The sequence below is a fragment of the Octopus sinensis genome, linkage group LG26 (assembly GCF_006345805.1).
Source record: "Octopus sinensis linkage group LG26, ASM634580v1, whole genome shotgun sequence".
Classification (NCBI taxonomy): domain Eukaryota; kingdom Metazoa; phylum Mollusca; class Cephalopoda; order Octopoda; family Octopodidae; genus Octopus; species Octopus sinensis.
Window position 1 is genome coordinate 19,879,206 of NC_043022.1, and position 26,253 is coordinate 19,905,458.

At 34.9% G+C, this 26,253-nt stretch overlaps 1 protein-coding gene across 5 annotated transcripts in view; it reads right to left on the reverse strand.

Annotated features, from left to right (window-relative positions):
* Window positions 1-5,248: 5,248 nt before the first annotated feature.
* The window catches only part of LOC115224765 (segment polarity protein dishevelled homolog DVL-3), a 245,450-nt gene continuing 224,445 nt past the window's right edge, over window positions 5,249-26,253 (reverse strand). For 4 of the 5 annotated variants that reach the window (XM_029795671.2, XM_029795669.2, XM_029795672.2 and 1 more), the window contains one exon: window positions 21,247-21,355. In XM_029795671.2, coding sequence (XP_029651531.1) covers window positions 21,327-21,355 — 29 coding nt within the window. In that variant the 3' untranslated portion in view covers window positions 21,247-21,326. Of the gene's footprint in view, window positions 5,452-21,246; window positions 21,356-26,253 lie in introns of those variants that run through there. The other variant, XM_029795670.2, reaches the window with a different exon arrangement.

The window sequence follows — 26,253 nt, forward strand, 5'->3', positions numbered from 1 at the left end:
ATTTTTTTACTGCCCACAAGGGGTTAAACATAGATGGGACAAACAAGGACAGACAAAGGGATTAAGTCAGTTACATCGACCCCAGTGCGAAACTGGTACTTTACTTATCGACCTCGAAAGGATGAAAGGCAAAGTCGACCTCGGCGGAATTTGAACTCAGAACGTAACGACAGACGAAATACCGCTAAGCATTTTGCCCGGTGTGCTAACATTTCTGCCAGCTCGCCACCTTATAGTCTGATATAATGGGAATATTTCGGAATACAAAAATTCCTTCTTCAGATATCGCAAGGAATTGATCAAGTCAATGCTATAATTGATGACTTGATCAATTCCTTGTGATATCTGAAGAAGGAATTTTTGTATTCCGAAATATTCCTATTATATCAGATCATGGATAATTAAGTTATAACGGTTATTATAGTCCACTCTGCATTGTTGAGCCATTCAAGACATGTTATATTTTACTATGTGTCTGTGTGTGTTTATACACACACACGGACATACATGCATATGTATTCATACACAAACACACACATACATGTCTATACATACAAACACATATACACACAAGTATATGTGCTATACACACAATCACACACAAATATAGGTAATGCATATAAACAGATATGCATGCTTATAAATGTCTATATACATAAATGTCTATATACACGTCTATATATTGCAACTTCATACAGCTTTATCTTTTTTTAAATTACAAACAAAAACAATATTACACTAAATAAAGAAAAAAACAAGCCTTAAAACAGGCTTCGGTAGCATTTTATTGCAGTAGTTATTTATTTATTTATTTATGAATTAATATTATTAATATTATTTTCATTATTTTCAATTTTTTTTTCATTTTATTAAGGATATATATATATATACATATACATGTGTATATATATATGTATATATATGTGTGTGTGTATGTGTGTATGTGTGCGTGTATATATATATATATAATGATAATAGTAAAAAAAAAAGCACAACCACAAATTAAAAATATTCCAGGTAATGTAAAAAAAAAAAAAAATAAAGCACAGCATGGGAGGCAGGTGATAGAGATAGACAGGTAGATAGGTGAGAGGTAGATAGATGGACAGAGAGAGATAGAGAGAGTGGGGGTAGGTAGGTAGGTAGACAAAGGGGCTGTCTAATGTTGATTAAGACAGAAATGGGTGTTTGTTGCCTGGTGGTGGTGGACACTGATGATGGGAAGCATGATCAGGCCTGGGGATAGGGATGAAAAGTGGAATTGGGGAGGTTGAGGTGGGGGGCAGGGATCAGCAGTTTGAGAGAAGAGTTTTAAAAAAATAAAATAAATAAAAGTAAAAATAAAAATATTAAAAAAAATACTACGAACAAACAAGGAAGTGAGAAACAAAATGCAAAATTGACAATTTTTTTTTTTCTCTCTGTAACAGAAAAATGAAATATAGTAAAGACAAAAAAAAAAACAAAACAATTTAATGAAACATTTGAAAAATGTAAATAAATAAATAATTTTAAAAAAATAATCCTAACAAAAAAATTAATTATAAACAAAATAAAATAAATATCTAAAACAAGCTTTCGTTGCCAGAAAAAAAAAAAAATGCAAAATATAATGAAACATGAAAATGAATTAAAACATGAATGAATTGGCTGGTTGGTTGGTTGGTTGGTTTTAAGAAAGCATCATAAAAGAAGGGACGAAGAAAAGGGGACAAAGGGAGATAAAGAGGGAGCAAGGCATTCAGACCGAAAAATACATTATGGCCTTTTAACAGACATACATATGTATATATCCCCACCACCTGACCAATGGCTGACTCACTGCACCGCCCCCCCCCAACCTGCCATCTAAAAAATATTTTAATGCAAATTAGTTATTGTCGGATTATATGAAATGTCGTTATTAATATCGTTATTCGGGCCCCTGATCCACCATAAACACGTATAAGGGGGTTCCAGTCATGACCACCCCCCAACTTTTACCATGCACTGTCAGATTAATGTCTTTTCTACATTTAAAACAGTAAGGCATATATGCAATGCAAGACTGAGGAGATTTGGCTGCTATTTCTAGCAATGATAATCAACCAACAGAAAGGAGCTTCCCTGCTGTTTTGGCTGCAGGTAAGTCATTGTTCAGCTTCTGTTTCATTAATCACCTTTCTTCATCAATCATTTCCAATGCAAAAAAGAATCAGTGATTAAAAAAATCAAGCTAAAATATACATGGGCGGGGGGGGGGGGATTATGTATATAAATGTATGTGTTTGTGTATGTGTCTGCAGTCAGTTGTTGTGATTATGGCTGTCCATGGCTTTGGCATGACTTCAGAAGGTTCCTCCACGCTAGTTGGTTTCTCACTTGAATTTCCCACTTATATAGATTTATATACAGGCTGGCCCAAAGGTAGGTTTACAATTATTCAACTGTCTCTTTCACATTTATATATTAACAGTTTAGATCTTAATTGTAAAAAAAAAAAAAAGAAAATTAAACCATTATTCCATGCCAATTTAGTTAATTTTGTCGACCTCCCTTTTCTGTCAATTACAGAGAAATTTCAATGTAACAAAATGTTTTGAAAGAAATTCAAAGTGCCTGTGATAACTGTAAACCTACTTTTGGGCCACCCTGTATATTTCATAGATTAGAGATAGGTGTTCCTTGTATAGAATACATTTTGCAGTGCTCAAGAGATTTAAACTTGAGCAGATAGAGGAGTAAGGACAAGCAAACTCCATTCTGTCAACACCTAAAATGTAAAATTCTTCCCTAAAGATAACGGCTGGTTTTATCCAATGATGGAATCAAGTTGCAATCATTATTTTGGACCACCAGACCCCTACAAAAACAGCTGTCGGACTCATAAAACTCCCACTCAATCTCTAATTCCTGATATCATTTTTATTCTGAGTAAGTTAGACTTTTTTATATGCATATATACATACATTTTTTTTGTATTAAATGTATTATATGTTTTGTATACGGACTTGCTTGTCCTTACATTTACTCAGATATTTGAGAAAAATGAACAGAAATGGTTTTTCTGATAATTTCTCCACTTTAATAATTAGATGTTTCATCTAATTATTGAATCAGAAAAATTATCAGAAAAGCCATTTCTGTTCATTTTTCTCAAATATATAATACTGTATCAAGGACTTTACCATTTCTTATTCCATTATATATGTATGTGTGTGTGTGTATGTGTGTATATTATATATTATACACATACATACAAGTATAAATATGTGAGTGTTTAAAATTAAATTAAAAGATTAAATAACAGAATAAAACCCAAAACCTGCAGGATTTCAGGGTCGATAAATTAAGTAACTGTTGCACACTAGGGTTGATCTAATCGACTGGCCCCCACTCCCAAAACATTTTGGGCCTTGTGCCTAGAGTAGAAAAGAATATACATAAATTTGTGTTTTATATTTTATCTTTTTGTCCTTGAATTATTCCGTCTTGGGTCCTTGTAGCCAATATAACAAATCTTCATCATCATCATCATCATTATTATAATTATTAAGATTGTTTCCTGAGGTTTAGTGACAAGTTTCCTCAAATCTCAAGAATCTGTCCTAGGATGGTACTTTTCTGCAGGTTAATATTACCACTGCTACTATTATTATTATTACCTAACTAAAGTTCCCTACTCAAAATTGCAACATTTGTGTCTAAATTCGAAGCAATTGTTATCTGTAGGCCAGTGGATAAAGTGCTTGAGTGGCTGTGTGGTAAGTAGCTTGCTTACCAACCACATGGCTTCGGGTTCAGTCCCACTGCATGGCACCTTGGGCAAGTGTCTTTTACTTAAAGCCTCAGGCTGACCAAAGCCTTGTGAGTGGATTTGGTAGATGGAAACTGAAAGAAGCCCATCGTATATATGTGTGTATATATATATGTGTATATATGTTTATGTGTCTGTGCTTGTCCCAGTAACATTGCTTGACAACAGATGCTGGTGTGTCTATGTCCGCGTAACTTAGCGGTTCGGCAAAAGAGACCGATAGAATAAGTACTAGGCTTACAAAGAATAAGTCCTTGGGCCGATTTGCTCGCCTAAAGGTGGTGCCCCAGCATGGCCACAATCAAATGACTGAAACGAGTAAAAAAGTAACAGATAATGAAAATCGAAAGCATGATTGCATTTTCCTCCTTTAACGAGGTCAGTGAAAAGCAACAAATGAATGATGGATGGATGGGTGGGTGGGAGGGGTACAACTGCATGACGCTCACAGACCAGACTGCAGCTGTGACTCAATTATATACAGTAGTGTGTCGATTCTTTTTTTTAAATATTAAAAGGATTTTTTTTTTTTAGTTTGTCATGATTATTTTGTTTTGTTTTTTTTTTGTTTTGGTTTGTTTCAGTTTCTTCCATCGCCCCCAGCCACCTCTACTCTTGCACATAATTTACATCCCCCTCCGTACATGAAACCCCCAGCCATGACCACCACCACCATCACATTACATTACATAAATCAGTACCACCCTAACTCATGCTGGCTGCAGTGTTAAGGAGGGGGCCATTGGGGCTGGGATGAAGGTTTGGGGTTGGAAGAAACAGAAGAATGAAAGCAAGCAAAAAAAAAAAAAAAGAGAATTAAAAATTAACAAAAAAAATGGATGGTGATCCTGAATTCCACTGATGCAGAAATACGACGGTAGTAAGTTTATTACAACCGTTGGTCAGTTGAGTGTAACCACTGGTTAGTTAGTTAATTAAAACCTGTGGTTATTTATATAGAACGGGAAAGAGGGTGGGACAAGAAGAGAGAGAGAGGAACAATTGGGAGATGCTAGGGCTGTGAAGAAGCAGAGGGACTTGTATGTATGTAATCTGTTTATATATATATACATATATATTATACATGCATACATCCAGACACACACACACAGATACATAATTACATATAACTCACACACACATATCTGCATATATATATATATACACACGCACATATACATACACACATATACATATATATACATACACACACATATATATACATACACATATATACATACATATATATGCATACACATACATACATACATATACATATATACATATACACATACTTTCACATGTATGAATATACACAAACACAAATAAGTATATAAATATTTGTGTGAGTATGTGTGTGTATGTATATATATATATAAAGGGGGGAAGGGATAAATTTTAAAATATGAGGGAGAGACAGAGTGAGGAGGAAAAAGGAACGAAGGAAAGTTGGAAAAGTTTTTTAAAAAAAAACATTAAAAAAAAAAAGCTTGTTGTGGTCAAGTTGAATACGTGCAGAGTTTTTTTGTAGTAGATTCAGGTTTAACACACTGATGTCAGGATAGCGCAGGACAGAAAACAACTAGAAGCCCTACTAATTTTTTCTTCTACACTTTGATGCTGCAATGAATATCAGAGCCAACCCCAAGGTGAACCTGGAAATAAAAAAAAAATAAAAATAATAAAATAAAATAAAATATGAATAATGGGTCAAATGAAAACGAAAACAACAGAAAAAGGAAGAATGAAAGACAGATAATTTTAAAAACAAAAGAAGACAATTATACATAGACAAATGGAAAAGTGATGTGAGAAAAAGGCCAGTGGTTAAGCAAACACAGAAGTGCTTAAAATAATGATGCTAATAGTAAGAATGATCCTTTCTACCAGAGGCGCAAGGCCTGAAATTTTGGAGGTGGGGACTAATTGATTACATCAACTCCAGTGTTTCACTGGTACTTAATTTATTGACCCCCCCCCCCCCCGTAAGAATGAAAGGCAAAGTCTATTTAGGTGGAATTTGAACTCGGAAAAAAGAGAGGTACCCAGCTAGGGAACATCTCTGCTAGCTCACTGCCTTACATAATAATAATGATGATAATAATAGTAATCCTTTCTATTATAGGTGCAAGGCCTGAAATTTTGGGGGTGGCATTTTATTGACCCCAAATAGATGAAAGGCTATCAAATTTTGGCTCAAGACCAGCAGTTTCAGGCCAGTGCCCAAATGGTATGTATCTTATTGACCCAGAAAGGATGAAAGGTAAAGTAAGCTTTGGCATAATTTGAACTTAGATCATAAAAACAGACAACATGCCACTAAGCATTTTGCCTGCTATGTTAACAATTCTACCAGCTTGCAGCTTTACAAAACAATAATAATAATTATTATTATTATTATTCTTTCACATTTTTGCCCAAATTTTGGGGATTAATTGATTACATCAAGCCCCAGTGTTCAACTGGTTTTATTGATCCCAAAGGGATGAAAGGCAATTTCATCCTCAGCGGAATTTGAAGTTAAAACACATTTTAGGCAAAGGAGGAAGATCAAATACATAGGTCCCAGAGCTTAACTGGAACTTGCTTTATCAATCCGTGAAAGTTGACCACGGTAGAATCTGAACTCAGAAAGTCAAGAGTCAGATGAAATGCTGCTAAGAATTTTGTCCAATATGCTAACGATTCCATTCGCTCACCATCTTTACACTACTAATAGCTCTTCCTACTATAGGCACAAGACCTGAAACTTGTGGGTGGGGAATAGTCAATTACATCAACCCCCAGCACTCAGCTGGTACTTATTTCATTGACCCAAAAATGGATGAAAGGCATATGACTATGCATCTATGTGTGTAGCTTCAATTCTGCATTACTTTGAAGGATTTTTTTGCATTAATGCAGGAATGTAAGTAATTATTTATTATTAAATATAATAATCTAAATTATTTACACGCTTTTAAGTTATAAAACAATTTGTTACGATATTAGAATTTTTTTATTGTTTAAAATTTCATATGTTGACTTTCGCTAAAGGATATTACCTATACCAACTAAGGACAATTACATCAAAGAATTAATATTTAGGATTAACGAATTTCTGTAAGAGTGATTTTAATGATTTCAATAATTTATATTAAGATTCTTATAATTGTATTCTTATCTTATATGTATTGAATTATAATGTATATATGTTTGTTATTAAGGTTCTCGTTTTTGTTAAATAAATAAGTCAACATTCTAATATCCAAAAGCTGATGAACCAACTAAATTGTTTCTCTATTTTCTTATTTGTATTATAAATTAACGGTAAAAATATTTCTTTACCATCACCCATTTAATACAATAAATAAGTTAATTCCATTGCAACTAAAAACACTTGTGTATTAATAATTTGGGTATTATACCAACAGTACATTGGATAAATATTATCCCTTAGTGGGTTAGATCCACAACCCCTAACTTACTTGGTGTTAAATAATTAATCATATGAGAAATATATATTGCTAATACTTGTATATGTATGAATTATCTATGCAATATTTGGAGTATTGCTAGTATAAGTGAATACATTTAAGTATAGTATAATAATCCCTCAAAATGAATACTGTTGGGAAAATGGAGATAATACAGATGGATTCATCGCTAAAGGATATACCTATACCAACTAAGGGCAATTACATCAAAGAATTAATATTTAGGATTAACGAATTTCTGTAAGAGTGATTTTAATGATTTCAATAATTTATATTAAGATTCTTATGATTGTATTCTTATCTTATATGTATTGAATTATAATGTATATATGTATGTTGTGGAGGCGCAATGGCCTAGTGGTTAGGGCAGTGGACTCGCAGTCGCAGGATCGCAGTTTCGATTCCCAGACTGGGCGTTGTGAGTGTTTATTGAGCGAAAACACCTAATAGCTCCACGAGGTTCCGGCAGGGGGTGGCGATCCCTGCTGTACTCTTTCACCACTCTTTCTCCCACTCTTTCTTCTGTCGGCCTGCTCGCTTAGCCAGTGGGGTGGCGTCATTCGAAGGCTAAAACAATGCGAAAGCATTGTGACCAGCGATGTGTAACTATATCTGATGATCTGGTCGGTCATGTGATCACGTGATATCTATGTTATTAAGGTTCTCATTTTTGTTAAATGAATAAATAAGTCAACATTTTAATATCCGAAAGCTGATGAACCAACTAAATATTTTCTTATTTGTATTATATATATATATATATACACACACACACACACAAGCTTCTTTCAGTTTCCATCTACCAAATCCACTCACAAGGATCTGGTCGGCCTGTGGCTATAGTAGAAGACACATGCCCAAGATGCCACACAGTTGGACAGAACCTGGAACCATGTGATTGGAAAGTAAGCTTCTAACCATACAGCCACACCTGTATATATTATTAATATACATACATGCATTCATACCTATGTATATTTTATTTGTGTGTATGTGTAGAAAGATAAATAGATAGACCAACAGATTGTGTGTGTGTAAAACAAAATATTAACAAAGAAACAAAACTGAAAATGCAGCAGAAAAGACATTTTAAAAATATATATAAAGAAAAGGCTACAAATAAATCATAGAGAAAAATGAAAAATGTAATTATATACTAAAAATGAAGACAAACTCAGAAGAATTCAGTTGATTAAATTTACTAGCAAATGACAGCACATTAGTGAAATAGTGGCTGTGTTCTTCCATAACAGAGCAAAATAAATTTCCTATGGCTTATTAATAATGATGGATTACCAGAATGGGAAACCTCTCTGATGGACATTGTTTTAATGTGTAATCTGCAATATATATATATATACATATATATATATATATACACACACACATATACATACATACATACACACATATATACATACATACATACACACATACATACATACATACATACACACATACATACATACACATATATACATACATATATATATATATATAGATATACATACATATACACTACATTATTTCATGTTCCTTTTTCTTTGCATTCAATAGTCTAACTATTATTTTTAATTACCCTGCTATATACATTTATATTTTCTTCATACACTTATTTACAGGTCTTCACTTGTTTTTTTGTACTTGTTTTTTTTATATATATATTTATTATTTGAGGAAATAAAATCCAATAATTCTACCAATTATATATCTTTTTATTATTTTTTTGCAATTTACTTAATCATTGACATTTTATTACTCTTTACTCATTTACTTGTTTCAGTCATTTGACTGCGGCCATGCTGGAGCACTGCCTTTAGTCGAGCAAATCGACCCCGGGACTTATTCTTTGTAAGCCCAGTACTTATTCTATCGGTCTCTTTTGCCGAACCGCTAAGTGACGGGGACGTAAATACACCAGCATCAGTTGTCAAGCAATGCTAGGGGGACAAACAGACACACAAGCACACACACATACATATACATATATACGACAGGCTTCTTTCAGTTTCCATCTACCAAATCCACTCACAAGGCATTGGTCGGCCCGAGGCTATAGCAGAAGACACTTGCCCAAGATGCCACGCAGTGGGACTGAACCCGGAACCATGTGGTTGGTTAGCAAGCTACTTACCACACAGCCTTTTAATTTTAATATTTCTATTATATATAATTTTCTAGAGGGTGTAATTTAATTGTTCATTTTGAATTGATAAAAGGTGGTTTAATTCTAATTTTATATATATGCATGCATATTTCTATACCGTCAGGTTTTATGTGCTACACATTCCGGTATTTTAATATGTGTTCATATTCTTCGGTGTGACTATATGGAGATGATTTGAAGTTGTGTGACCAATTCTGTTGCTTATTTTTTAACCACTAAGTTTTTTTTACATACATATACCTGCATATATATATATACATACATACATACATACATACACACATACATATATATACATACATATATACATACATATATATACACATACATATATATACATACATATATATATACATACATATATATACATGCATACGTATATATATACATGCATACGTATGTATATACATATATACATATATATACACATACGTATGTATATACATATATATACACATACGTATGTATATACATACATATATACATACACACACACATACATACACCCCCCAAAAGTACGTTTGCAATTATTCAACTACTTCTTTTGCATTCATATCAATTATAAATAAAATCTGAAACTATTATTCTATGCTAATTTAGTTAATTGTGAGATAGAAATATAAATGTAATAAAATGCTTTAAAAGAAATTGAAAGTGCCTACCTGATGACTGTAAACCTACTTTCGGGTCACACTGTTTACATACACCCACATATATACACACACACACACACACACATATATACATACATACATATACACACGATATATATATATATATATATACATAAGTGTATATATATATTTACAAACACATATATATACATATATACACATACCTACAAACATGGACTACAGAGGAAGTTAATAATATTCAAAGTACCATAAACAAATAAAAAATAACCTTTTTGGACTTTGCCACTGCAAGCTTAGGGAAGTTTATTTTAGGGGGAATAGAAACAATAAGTGCACCCCCACTCCACCTTCCAATTACTTGAGTTAATTATTATAATAGTCATCGAATTTTTGTAGTTTATAACAATAACCTAAACATATGCTCACTTGAAATGATAAAATGATAACATGTACAAGCTCTTATTACCAAAGTAACATAGATTAACCTTTAGCATGCTTAGCCACATCATGTCATCATACAAGTTGTCTCCCCTGTTGCTGCAGGTGCATTGTGTCACATTGAGAAGGGAGGAAACTAATATGTTGGAATGATGTGTCTACAGCATACTAATGGTTAAATAATAAGCCTGATGTGTCAGGGACTGAGAATTATAATGAAAATTTCAGAAATTTTAATTTCTATGAAAACAATTATTGGTGAGGGGAAAAGGTCCATTTTTTTAACAAATTTCAACAAGAAAATAATAACAGGATATAAATTCAAGAAAACAAAGAAACCAATGGAAATGTGTAAACAAAGAAATATAACATTCTAATTAAACAGCAAAAACAACTTTTTTTTTTTTTTTTTATAAATATGAGTAAAATTAAACAAACATATGGAAAAACATGCAAATTGCAAATGCTTTTAAGTAAGGTTAATGCAGAAGACAAAACATATATTTATGAACACTGATCTTATATATATATATATATATATATATATATATATATATATGGAGACAAAGAGTCAGACAGTTAGAGAGAAATAGGGATAGGTAGAGATAGGAGGAAAAGGTAGGGTCTCTGAGAGTTATTTGTAAGAAAACAAGGCAAAAACAATTAAACAACAATAAATGAAGGATTTGGGATTAGGAAGGCACAAATTATTTATATTACAACACATGACGATCATTCTTTCAACACATGGGAAATCGCTCGTTACATCAATTGTTCCATGGAGCTTTTTAACAACAAACCATGCAGAAAAACCTGCAAGTTTGAATTTAATGGTGGTGGTGTGAGGAGGCACAACACAAACACAACAAACAGATGTAAATAATATATACATATATGAATAAGCATGAGGACATTGAGGTGAAGGACGGAGCAGGAGTCGGGTGGACATGGCATGATGACAATAATATGATGGTGGTGTATATGTGGGGAGGAAGGGTGCTGGGTTTCATAACAACAGGGGCATCATGGGGAGAAGTAAAAAAAAAAAAAAAGCTTTTTTCAATAAATAAAACAAAACCTTGATGTAAAATTGCAAAATTGAAATCAATTAATGATAAATGAATGAGTCAAAATAAAAATTAGTAAATAAATATGTTAATTTAACAAATCAGAAATGAATGAGAGAAAAAGCAGATGTACATCACAACACCAAATGTCAAATGCTGAATACTGCACACTGGACAACAGTTAATGAATAATTATATATACACTGGTTAACATAATGAATATGGAACAGAGGTACGAGACACACAGACAACACCAAAAGATATGTGTATATATACATATACACACATATATATATAGATATATAACCAAACACATAAAGATACAGATATATACGTATTAAAATACACACACACACATTCTTTTACTTGTTTCTGTCATTTGACTGTGGCCATGCTGGAGCACCACATTGAAAGGTTTTAACGAAATGAATCGATCCCAGTATTTATTTTATAAGCCTAGTAGTTATTCTACCTTTCACTTTTGCTGAACTGCTAAGTTATGGGGACATAAACACACTGACATCAGTTGTCAAGTGCCGATGGGGGAACAAAAACAGACACAAACACACACACACACATACATATAGCTATATACATTATACATATATATATATATATATATATATATATATACAAATACACACACACAATGGGTTTCTTTCGGGTTCCGTCTACCAAATCCACTCACAAGGTTTTGGACGGCCCGAGGCTATCATAGAAGTCACTCGCCAAAGGTTGCATGCAGTGGGACTGAACCCGTAACCATGTGGTTGGGAAGCAAAGTTTCTTACAACACAGCCACACATATACATGCATGGAAATTAAAGCATATATAAACAGATCTCTTTAACATAAATCAATGAAGTGTCCCTTAGGTGATCCATTGTGGTTCAGCACCCAATCACATTGGGAACCTTCAAACAACCACAATGATAAAACTTACATATGAACAAATAATATAAGCTTTGTATTTATCGTAATTTCTGCTACATACACTCTGTATCACAACTAGTAATATTACTATATACAGTAATAACCTATACCACAATAGTGGCTCTTAACCTTCTTCGGGTATTGTTTGGTTTTCTCCATAGGTAACCTAATTAGACTTGAACAAGGCTTAGATATTGACATCTAGTTTATATTATGTGTGTGTGTGCGTGTGTATATTATGCATACAAACATGTGGATGTATGTGTGTACATATGTATGTTGCATGTGAGAGTTAAACTGAAAATACAACTGTTTTTTAATTCTTTTAAAATAAGGATTTCCTACATGTCATCTAAGTCCCTTACATTTACAATAAGTCCTTCATCTACATCCATATGCCTTCTTAGCCTTATCATCAGCATGGAGTGGCTGTTTTAAGATAAACAAAAACTAACGATATATGTGTATGTATATATATATATATATATATATCATCATCATCATCATTTAATGTCCGCTTTCCATGCTGGCATGGGTTGGATCGTTTGACTAGGGACTGGGGAGCCAGAAGGCTGCACCAGGCTCCAATCTGATCTGGCAACGTTTCTACAGCTGGATGCCCTTCCTAATGCCAACCACTCCGAGAGTGTAGTGGGTGCTTTTACATACCACCGGCACGAGGGCCAGTCAGGCAGTTCTGCATATTCAGCACTGCATAGTTTATAAATTTCATAACAAGTACTGCAACAAGTTCAAGGAAAAACATATACATTGCATGTTTTGATGGCATGAATGCTCAGAAATGCCGAAGGTGGTTTAACAAATTCAAAACTGATGAATTCTATCTTTTGGATGGGTGTTGATCAGGAAGACCAACTGTTCTCAATAATGACACAGTAAAAATAACTGGAGAGGAACTATGTCGAAGCAACAGGGACTTGTCTTCGAGGCTTAACTCTCTATATATTTCTTTACTGCCCACAAGGGTCTAAACACAGAGAGACAAAAAAGGACAGACAAACGGATTAAGTCGATTACATCGACCCCAATGCGTAACTGGTACTTAATTTATCGACCCCCGAAAGGATGAAAGGCAAAGTCGACCTCGGTGGAATTTGAACTCAGAACGTAACGACAGACGAAATACGGCTATGCATTTCGCCCGGCGTGCTAACGTTTCTGCCAGCTCGCCGCCTTAAGGCTTAACTCTATAGCAGTCAGATTACTCTGTTAAATGTAATGCTTATCTATTCGCATCATTTTGAATTAATCATGCATTATCTTGTAGCAAAGAGATTTTCATGATGTGATTATTTTTAGAATGACATTGTAGAATAGGCATGAGAGGCCAGATATGGCTAATTTTAACACAGAACTGGTAGAATATTTTGGCTAGATATGGTCAGTTTGAATGCTAAAAGATTAAGCTGTACCTTACCCACCTAATTTACCAGATTTAGCACCATCAGATTTTCTGTTATTCACCAGTGCAAGTTTGGAAAATGCTATTGCTAATGATGGTAATTATAGTTTGAATAATTAAATATATTTATATGTTTTACGCTGATCTGAACTGATTACAGGATATACATTACTTTTCAGTACCCCTAACAATATATATATATATATATAAATAATAATAATAATAATAATAATAATTTGAGGGAATATTATTCCTAACTTATTTGTTATTCTACCAATTATATATGTTTTATTTATTATTTCGTACATTACTTAATCATCGGTATATTATTGTTATTTTATATTTAATATTTCTATTATATGTATGATAAAAGGTGTTTTTTTCTAATTTATATATATATATATATACACACACACACAGATAGATACACACATATAAGTATACATACATATACATATGTATACATATTGAATATGCAAACTTAGAAACCAGATGATTTGAAATAATAATAATAATAATAATAATAAAATATCACAAGACATTTGTCAAAGGAACACACAAAAATGTTTTTGTACAAAGAGCACTGGTACCAACTGTTTCACTGCACCATGACAAAAAATAGACAAAAAAAAAGGGGAGAAAAAAAAACAATCAACAATAATGAACAAATAAACTGAACGTGGCAAAGACTGAGGCCACAGCTTCACCAGACGAAGTTTGTGAGCAAGTATAAATGTATTTGTAAAAAAAACCAATAAATAAAGACTCGCAAGTAAAATTTTAAGCGATGTAAAAGAGAAAAAAAAAAAACAGAAAAATATTAATGAAAAAATATACAATAGGTGAGTGAGAAAAAACAAAAAAAAAAACAATGAAAATAATAATAATTCAATAAGACTAAAACAATGTGAATTTTCTGAAATGATCTACAAAACAGAGGATTTACTAAGAAATGATATAATAAAAGTAAGCGGCGAAGGGAGATAAATGAGGGGGGGGGACCCAGGTGAGAAAAAATAATTAAGAATGAAAGACCAGGTGGAAAAAAACAAATGAGGAGAGGGTTACAGGGTAAAATCATTTCAATGTTAATGGGTACCGTAGTAATGGCGTGAAGAAGGGTCAGGATTCTAAAATCACTTGTATTTATACTGTCAAAAGCCAACCTACCTGAGACTGGTTCCGCACTTCAAGATTCTTGCTTCCAGGAGGTCTAAACTGAAACCTTCCCTCAAAATTTCAATGCTGATATAGATTCCAATCATCAATTTAATTTTACTAATCTTTTATTTTTGTTATTGTTTCAGCCATTAGACTGTGGCCATTCTGGGGTAACAGCCTTAAAGAATTTTTAATCTAATGATTTGACCCCAGTGCTTATTTTAAGCCTGATACTTATTCTATCAGTCACTTTTGCTGAACAGCTAAGTTACAAGAAAGAGTAAGTTCACCATAGACACGGTATGGTTACTCGCAACTACGTGGTTTTGGATTCAGTCCCTTTGTGCAGCAGCACTAAGGGTGTCGCCTATTATAGCCTTGGGTTCAACAAAACCTTGTAAGTGAATTTGATGGAAACTGTATGGAAGCCTATCCTATGTGTGCATGTCTGTTTGTGTGTGTGTGTGTATATATATATATATATATATATATTATATACACACACACACATATATATATATAAATAGGCACAGGAGTGGCTGTGTGGTAAGTAGCTTGCTAACCAACCACATGGTTCCGGGTTCAGTCCCACTGCGTGACATCTTAGGCAAGTGTCTTCTGCTATAGACCCGGGCCGACCAATGCCTTGTGAGTGGATTTGGTAGACGGAAACTGAAAGAAGCCTGTCGTATATATGTATATATATATATATATGCGTGTGTGTGTTTGTGTGTGTATGTTTGTCCCCCCAGCATTGCTTGACAACCAATGCTGGTGTGTTTATGTCTCCGTCACTTAGCGGTTTGGCAAAAAGAGACAGATAGAATAAGTACTGGGCTTACAAAGAATAAGTCCCGGGGTCGATTTGCTCGACTAAAGGCGGTGCTCCAGCATGGCCGCAGTCAAATGACTGAAACAAGTAAAAGAGAGAGAGTAAAAGAGAGGTATATATATATATATATATATCACCACCATGATCACCATGACCGACCAGGCTATCAGATGATGCTACACATCGCTGGTCACAATGCACTTTGCATTGTTTTAGCCTTCAAGTGACGCCACCCCACTGGCTAAGCGAGCAGGCCAACAGAAGAAAGAGTGAGAGAAAGTTGTGGCGAAAGAGTACAGCAGGGATCACCACCACCCACTGCTGGAGCCTCGTGGAGCTTTAGGTGTTTTCGCTCAATAAACACTCAGAACACCCAGTCTGGGTATCGAAACCGCGAGTCCGCTGCCCTAACTACTGGGCCATTGCGTCTCCACATACACACATATATATATACATATATATATTATATATATATATATATATTATATATATATATGTATATATGTATATATATATATATATATATATATATATATATATAGATAGATAGATAGATAGATAGCTAGATACATATATATGACTTTAAATTACATCTAGTAGTGGACCCCAGGCTATAGGGATTTCTATTGTTTTGAGGAGTGTGGAACCATCTCTTAGTCATTATTGTTACGAGGTCTACACTGGCTGGCATTTTGTTCGGGGTGGATGTTATGACCCTGGTCATTTATATATGGAAACCAGTTAACCAGTCCTGTGAGTCCTGGGGCTCAGGACAGCAATGTCCAGGGACTGATGACAATATGTGTACGTACACACACATACATATCGAGGACCACCTAATCATAGTAATATGTATATCTAACTTAGGAGGTGTGTGGTTCAGTGGTAGAGTGTTGGACTCAGTTCCTAGGTTTGGTGTGTAGTGTTCTTGAGCAAAACACATTGCTCCAGTCCACTAAGCTGATTAAAATTAGTAATCCTGCAACAGGCTGGGCATCCCATTCAGCGTGAAATATATACATGCCAGAGAAACAAGGAAACCAGCCCTATGCTTCACATGGAGTAGCGTGGACTAATCATGTCTATTATATTAGTTTGAGGAAGAAGTTTGTGTGGTGTGTTAAAATAATGGGGCTTTTTTAATGTATTTTTGTGGTTCTTTTAGTTCATTATTTTAATGCAGCACACAAACTTTTTCCTCAACCTAGTAGCAGCACTCTACGGATACTTGTAACCCTTAGCATAATCCTTGGGAACAAATCATAAGGAAAGTATGATTAAAGATGAAAAAATGAAAATCAGATGCAATTTCTGATGGTAGGGGAAGAAAAAAAAACAACAAAAGAAAGAAGGAAATACAACAGGAAGTTGAAAAATAAATAAATGGTAGGTGGATGGGGAACCCTGGAAGAAATATGAGATGGTTATTATAGCAATACTGACTGAAAACAAACACATTGCAGACATACCGCACACATACGCACAACCACAAGGACTAACAGAAGCAAGATGGTATGGGAGAGGGGTGGGGCGATGAGAAGGAGAGGATGATAAAATGTACAGGGGAGTCAGAATAGAAATAAATATATCAGTGATAACAGTAAAAGAGTTCTCAATACTAGAGGCAGGGCTAAATTACTTATTGAGTAAAATACAATTTTAAAAAAGTCATTCCTGAGGTTTTCTTTCTCGCATAACAATTTCTGCTGCATATCATTTAACTAACAAAATCTCATTGTATTCATGAGAAGGGCACAGATTTCCTTAATACTAGAAGTACCAACATTTACTTCCTACAAGGATCCTAGCGGTCATTTTTGACTGGCATTGAAAATCTTATTGAAAAAAATTTACGTACAAAATTATTTATATATATATATATATATATATATATATATATTATGGAGATGTACTTGCATAGCGAGTGACTTGATCTGAGATCATGTGCTGGAACGAAAACTCCGTGCTGCATCTGACAGAATTTTATCAGTGAACAGGTCGTGGTCTCAAAGCGACGAAAATATTTTGACAAATTAAATTTAAATGTTGAAGTGAATCTAACGGTTTTTGTGTTTCTTAAATGGCTTATAAACACTTTCCATGCTGCAATTGTTTATATATATATATATATATATATATATATATATACATATATGTATATGTATGTATACACACACATGTATATGAAATGATACTCATGATTGCACATTCAATACAGTCGTAGAAATTAAAAAGTAAAAAGCAAAAGTAGTCATAGACGACCACTTGGTACTTCAAGTGTTAATGGACTAACTCTCAGTTTCACCCACCACAGAAACTGATGGACCAACAGAGTATGCGTAATAAGGCATCTCAACCATTGCAGCCAAACTCTTAGTGAAGTCCTTTAGCAGACTAAGTCCCAATTTAATCAATAACAGAACTTGAGGGTTACCATTACAGCCATAAACTGTGAACTGTGACCTTTACTGGTGACCTTTAGTAGACTGACACCAAATTTGAAACTTTGAACTATAAAAGGTCATGAAAAAGCCTAAAAGAATCTTAAACTGTGAGTATAAATGAGCACCAAACATGGCACTTAGCTGCAGCATCTGTGTTGGCATTTATGAAACTTCACAAAACATCTGCAAGATGATATGGTGCACCACGTGCAATTACACTGCAATGAGATACCATGTTGCTCCATGTACAATCATACAGCAATTATGATAAGATTCCATAGTGCAATACCTCACACAGATTAATTTCGTATCTGTTGAAAAGTTGACAAGTTTTAAAAAGCCCAAAAGGATTGTCAATTCTGAAATATGATGGAAAGACACAGTCGCTTTGGGCACAAACATAACAGCCATGCCGTCAACTACAACTACAATGCCACAATAGGGGACAGCACCAAGTTAGCTACTACTCAGAAATTCTTTCCCACACTCTTCACATTTGTGAAGGGTTTAACAGCCCAAGAAGGGCCTTCGTTAATTAGTGTTTAAGGAATGAAGGTTGCATGGCTACAAAATGCAGCCTTGGTAAGGGGCAAGCTGTGGTTAGAAGCAGCTGTGGAATGACATTTTGCAGGTATTGATTACCTATTTCAAAGGAAACATTCCAATAAGTGATTGTGTGAGGGTTGTCAGATATGTTTGTGCATGTGTATGTGTGTTTACTCAATAAGTAATATCATAACTTTTTTTTCATATATCTACAGGAAAATATTTCAGAAGTGAATAAAGGTTACTGGAATAGGGAGAGATGAAAAGGCAAGTGACTTTGAAAGGAGGGACAGTGAAAAAAAATTAGGGGTTCTTTTTCTTCTAAGAAACAGAAATGTAACAATAGTGAGGAGAGGAAAAGAAGAGCCAGAAGAGTGGTGATGATGATGATGATGATGATGATGAGAATGATGATAATGGGTGAGGGAGGGGGAGAAGGAATGGAAATGAAAGTGTGACTAGCATTAGCAAAAATGGCACTAGAAAGAAAGCTGGGCACACAGCTCTTGGCTTGACTGTTTTTCTTTGATTGACCCTGATCCTGTAAAACCTATGATTCAAGACATTCCGACCATGAACTATTTTAGTTATCATTTGGAACTATTGTTCCAGTGACACCTTCTTTGTTGAAGAAACTGGCATGTTTTGCCCGAGGGAGATTTTGGTGCTATTTCTAGCATGTAGAGGATCCCTCATTTGAATGTTGTTAGCAACAAAGGTTGATTTCAAAGAGGACCAAGTTGGAATGGGAAGAAAAGAAGAGAAAAGCAGACAGATACAGTGAGTGAGTGTGTGTGTGTGTGTGTGTGTGTGCACAAGTGAATGAATGTGGATTTGTGTTAAGTTTGCATACACAGATGTGTATGCATGTGCAAGTGTATGTATGAATGTACATGCGTGAGTGTATATAAGAGACTGTGTGTGTGAGTGTACGTGTCCATCTGTGTGTGTGAATGTGCATGAGGGAGAGAAAGAGAAGGTAGAGAATGTGTATGAGTGTGTGAGTGCATGCATGAAAGAGAGAGAGAGAGAGAGGGAATGAGTGTACATGTGAGAGTATGGCTCGACACAAAGCAAATGACAAAACAACGTTTGCATTCAAATCACTGCCCAAGAGACCTCCAATCAAAGCTGTCCCAGTTGTGACTGGGACAGATTGTTCAGTCTTAAGACTACACATCTTTCTGGTAATGTTTGAAAATTTGGCTGCAGTTGACCATGTCAAACATTCACTTAGAGAAGGCTAGAGAAAATGGGTATTTGTAAAGTAAGTTTGACCCCTTTGTGTCACTCTTTTTACTGTGAGCAATTTCAGGGGGCTTGGATAACTGAGAGGATGTTGGTCTCTCTCTCTCTCTCACCAAGCTGTGTTCAACTCTAGAGATCAGATGGAGAACTTAGCCCTTTTGATCAAAATTAGAACCATCCCCCAAAATTTCATGTTGTTTTATGTTCTCAGCATCAGCTTGATAACGAAGAGGTTATTTTACTAAACTCTTCCTTATTTTCAAAATTTAGCAAAAATGAAACAAAGGTAAGGTATTGCAATGGAATTATGCTAACAAAAGGGTTAAATTCTCACAACAGCTGTTTCAGCAGCATTGTATCAATGTATTCCTAGATTACATCATGACAAAAATCCACCATCTTCAGGCAATTTTAAACAAACAAGTAGGTAAGGCAGAAGATATAAATCGACCTTCTTACCAAGCTTCATGGTGGGGAGGGAAGTATGTGTGTATGTATATATATATATACATACACACACACACAAAAAAGGGGAAAGAGAGAGAGCAATATAGTAGTGTATAATAGTGATGACATTATAACCCATTATGGATTTTTAAAGGGTGTTTTCACCACAACAGTCAAACCAAGAGCCAAGAAATATGGCAGCAAAAGGGCTTGGAAATGCTAGCTAGCAGGGAGGTAAATAAATAATAAAAAGGTACAGGTGGATTTGAGACAGTGATAGGAGCACAAAAGAACAAAGAAAAAGAAATTGTAGAGGGCAGGATATTTGAACAGTACAGAAAGTAGGAATAGGAGTAGGGCAGGGGGAATGGCATTGCTAGAGGCAGTGTCAGGAAAAGAAACAAAGGAAGTAATTGCCAATTAAAAAAAGGACCAACAGACAGATAGAGGTTGGCGGGAGCGGAGAGAGCAGGAAAGGAGTGTGTGGAATGGGAGTAGGTAGAAAAGAAAGAGAAAGCATCAACAGTTGTAGTTGTGTTAGAAAAAATACAGTGGCTTGCCTGTCAGTTAGTAACAACAGTCGCCGTGCATCCTTCATACAAACAGCATCAGCGTAATTCTCCTTTTTTTTTGTAGAGGAGGGAGAGATTTTTAAAAATATTTTTGTTTTTTGTTGCTGTTTTTTTGTTTTTTTTTAAAACTCTCCACCATCTTCAACTAACATTTTCCCAGGGAGCTTCGCCTACAATATAGGATTAGCAGTTGACACTTGTGTAATAAACACAAAAACTTTTGAGTAAAAAAAAAAATATATATATATCATATATATTTATATATATATATATATAATTAGATGAATAAATAAATTGATTAAATTAATTTTAAAAAAAGTTTCTCAACTAGCAACATTAGTACACAAAGACATATCTATATATACATATATATATATATATATATATATGTATATATATATGTATGTATGTATGTATGAATATATATATGACCAAAGAATTTGTCTGAAGCCTGTCAGATCATTTTTGGTGGTGGAATCAGAGAGCATCTCTTATTTCGGCAAGATGAGATTGTAGTTTTGGCAGATGTGGATGCAGTAGATACAGACACAATGAGGCAGTCGTGCGAAAGTAAGTGCCATGTTTGTGTGTGTGTGTGTGTGTGTGTGTGTGTGTGTGTATGGTGTTGATCTCTGAAAGCTGACAGCTGGCTGGCCTCGGCAAGCTCACTTCTGGTTGAGTTAGAAACAGCGGAAGAAACCGGAGACAGTGAATGACAGGGGGCAAAAAAAAAACAAAAAAACAAATAAACAAAAAAAAACCGGAAGCATGTTTTCAATGTCCATCCAAAATGAGGACTCAGAAAAATAGTTCTAGCAGTTGTTGTTGTTGTAATTGCTGTTGCCGTTCTTGTGATTTCAAGAGATTAGATTATGGGCTAGCCATCCAGGCGCCAATTATGGAGGAGCTGCAAAAGAGACAAAGAAGAACCCAAGCCAAGAAACAGAGTTTCAAATCATCATGTTCCCTGGTACTATTTCAACAGAACTTTTTTTCAATGCTGGATTAATAATAATAATAACAATTACAATAATGATGATGATCGCAAATTTTGGCACAAGGCCTGCAATTTCGGAGAGGAGATGAAAGTTGATTACATCAACTCCAGTGCTCAACTGATTCCTATTTTATCAACCCTGAAAGGATGAATTTAAACTCAGAATGTAAGGATGGATGAAATGCTGCCAAGCATTTTGCCTAGTGTGCTGGAAATTCTGCTAGCTGGCCACCTTGATGATGATAATAATAATAATAATAATAATAATGGTTTCAAATTTCGGTGCATGGCCAGCAACTTCAGTGAAGAGGTTAAGTTGATTACATCAACCCCAGTGCTATCCCTGAAAGGATGAAAGGTAAAGTCGACCTCACTGAAATTTGAACTCAGAACTTAGATAAAAAGCCACTCAGCAGAATTTGAATTCAGAATGTAAGGATGCATAAAATGCTATTAAGCATTTTGCCCTGTGCACTAACAATTCTGCCAGCTTGCCACCTTTATAATAATAATAATAATAATAATAATAATAATCCTTTCTACTTTAGGTACAAGGCTTGAAATTTTGGGGGAGAGGGCTAGTAGATTATCTCAACCCCAGTCCTAAACTGGTACTTAATTTTTAGACCCCGAAAGAATGGTGAATTACCGCTAAGCATTTCGTCCAGCATGCTAACAATTCTACCAGCTCACTGCCAACAACAACAATAATAATTCATCAACATAGCTATACCTGCAGGCCAGAATTATGTGACGACAAAAGACAAGTTGGGCAGGAACAAAATCTAAGATTGGAAGTGAAAAGACTCCATGGTGCCTCACAAAGCGAGTGTGGTACCTACTGTGATCAGTGCACTTGGAACCGTCTCAAAAACAGCAATATTCTGACATCAAAAGCTGCAAATACCATACTTCTTGGGAAGTATTCAGGTGACAGCAATAATTAGAATGGGTCCTGTGTTGAGAAAGGGTGTCGTGTCTCTAAGCCAGTGGTTTTCAACCAGGGTTCCGCCAGTAGAGTCCAGGGGTTCCGCAAGAAGTTACAGAACTGCTAAAATCGGCAGTAATTTTTAATTTTCCTGTGAAGATATGTGTGCATAAGACTATTAAATTATTGCACAGGGGTTCCCCAAGCCAGTGGAATGTTTCCTTGGGGTTCCGCTCCAGCAAAATGTTTGAAAAGCACTGCTCTAAGCAGTCGAACTGAGCAGAGATGTGACATGGATAAATCAGGAGAGGATAAGTAAATAAAAATAATATTGATAAGTACTAAAGTTGGCATAAGGCCTGAAATTGGAGGGGTGGGGTCGTAATTGATATCATTAACTCCAGTATGTAACTGGTGTTTATTGTTTCAATACTGAAAGATGAAAGGTAAAGTCAACCTTGGCAGAATTTGAACTCAGAATTGAAGACAAATGAAATGCTGCTACTAAGCATTTTGTCTTACATCCTAATAATTCTGCCATCTCACTGCCTTAATAACAATATCAGTTTCAAAATTTAGCACAAGACCAGCAATTACAGGGAGAAGTGGGTAAGTTGATAACACTGATCCCCAGCATTCAGCTGATGATGATTTTATAGACCCTGAAAGGATGACCAGCAAAGTTGACTTTGATGGAATTTGAACTCAGAATGAAATGATGGATAAAATTGCGACAAAGCATTTTGTCCAGCATACTAACAGTTCTGACAGCTCATAATAATAATTCAGAAGGGGTTTTGAGCACTTCATGGCTTATTGAAATCTAAAGTTGCAGGTAGTAACCGGCTACCCACATAAATTCTACCAGAAATAAGGTCAGTTCTGAGACAATAAAAATAATAAGATATAGAGATGGAAAAAATTTGCAAGTAACAGAAAGAAAGATAGAAACTCGTTTGATCTTTTTAAAAGAAGATGAATTAAGAAGATAGACTAAGTCAAAACAAGTATTCTGACATTTTCTATATATTTGAATATCAATGAATTACTTCAACTCGTGGCTAAAATGTGAGTGTGCAAGTCAACTTGAGTGTATGGTGGAAGATAGTTGCCAAATGCCAACAGCCAGTCACATCTAACCCAGAACATCTGGACTGAGAAGTGACTTTTTAGGAAAATGGCTGCATGGGTAAGAAGTCTACTTCCCACTCAGATGGTTCCAGATTCAATCTAACCACATGGCACCTTGGGCAAGAGTCCTTTGCTAAAGCCCTTGGCTAACCAAAGCATTGTGGATGGATTTGGTAGGTTGAAACTAAGTCTGTTTGTGTGTGCATGAGTGAGTGTATAAATGCTTATATAAGCATATATATGTGTGTGGAGGCACAATGGCCCAGTGGTTAGGGCAGCGGGCTCGCGGTCGTAGGATCGCGGTTTCAATTCCCAGACCAGGCGTTGTGAGTGTTTATTGAGCGAAAACATCTAAAGCTCCACGAGGCTCCGGCAGGGGATGGTGGCGATCCCTGCTGTACTCTTTCGCTACAACTTTTCCTCACTCTTTCTTCTGTTCGAAGCGCATTGTGACCAGCGATGTGTAGCAACATTTGATAGCCTCCTCGATCACAGTGAAATATATATATATATATATATGAATAAAAATAAGGATAAGATCGTTAATTAAAATAAAATAACGAACTTATCAAGTGGCCAGCATGGAAAAAATAACCTTCAAAGGTAATAATTATTAAAATTATATATGAGGGTATCTACGAGATACCACCATGCTGAAAATAGCAGCCATGATCTGACTCTAAAACTACCTTAAGTTTTCATAAAGCAACATGGAGAAATTAGTAAAAAATTACTGGATAATTCCATATATATATGTGTTCTTGGGAACACATTCTTCGTGGAAAATGGCGATTTTGATGTCTATATCTAGCATACAGGCTGTCCACTTTTAGTGGTCAGTCTTCTAAATTTTGTATATATATATCATCATCATCGTCGTTTAACGTCCGCTTTCCATGCTAGCATGGGTTGGACTTGTATATATATATAAGCATTTAATGTCTGTCTTCCATGCTGACATAGGTTGGACAGTTTGACTGGGAACTGACATGCTGCAGGGCTGTGTTGAATTCCTGTGTCATCTTTGGCATGGCTTTTATGGCTGGATGCCCCTTACCAACAGCAACAACTTTACAGATTGTACTGGGTGCTTTTTGTTTTGTGCCTTAAGTAGTAGTGATGCTGCCGTGTGACTTGCAAGTTACCAAGAGAACATGGCTAGAGGAGAGGGGGGGGAAAGCTCCCTTAACTAAGAGGACGTATTGGAGGAGGTACCTTTATGTCAGATGCTGAGGGGGCTAGAGTATGAGAGAGGGACAAGCACAGGTGCTTCACTATAGAGAAGATACATGGCTAAAGGAGACAAGTGGAAAGTAGTGATATGGTGCTAGAGCAAACTCTCAAGGAGTAAGAAGGTGAAATATATATGTGAATGTGTGTGGGTGTGTGTGTTGTGTGTGTGTGTAATTAATTAAATTTCAGTAACACAGTAGCCATGATTATTCAAATATATAGTTTGAAACAAAATGTCCGATACTCATATATAACCATTATAAGATATAGCAGATCATAAGAAAAATAGAGAGAGAGCAATTAAAAAAGAAATTAAATATCAAAAAAATTACTGAAATTCAGGTAGAAGCCAGCACTGTAATTAAGCAGCCAAAAGGTAATTTTGCCCTATTTTTCAACTTTCATTATAAATTAAAAATAAAAATTTTTTTTTTCAATTATATCTTTCTTCTTTTATAAACAACTACACACACACAAAACCAGAATTCAGACGACACGGAGTCTATCAGTACGTGCCCATGTGAAAACTTGGAGATTTAAAATTTTTTTTTTGTATTTTGGTTTTGGTATCAAGGTTAAAAAAAAAAAAAAAAAAAAAAAAAACCCACATTTGGTCATCAAAGGTTTGCTAAGCTGCAAATTGTTTTGGAAACATTAAAAAGCAGACAAAATCAGTTAAAAAAAGAACCCCAAAAATACTGGGTTCTTTCTTGGCATTTTTTTTTTTAAACATTTAGTAGAACATTCAGAGGAGCATCACAGTAAAACAAAAAAAAAAA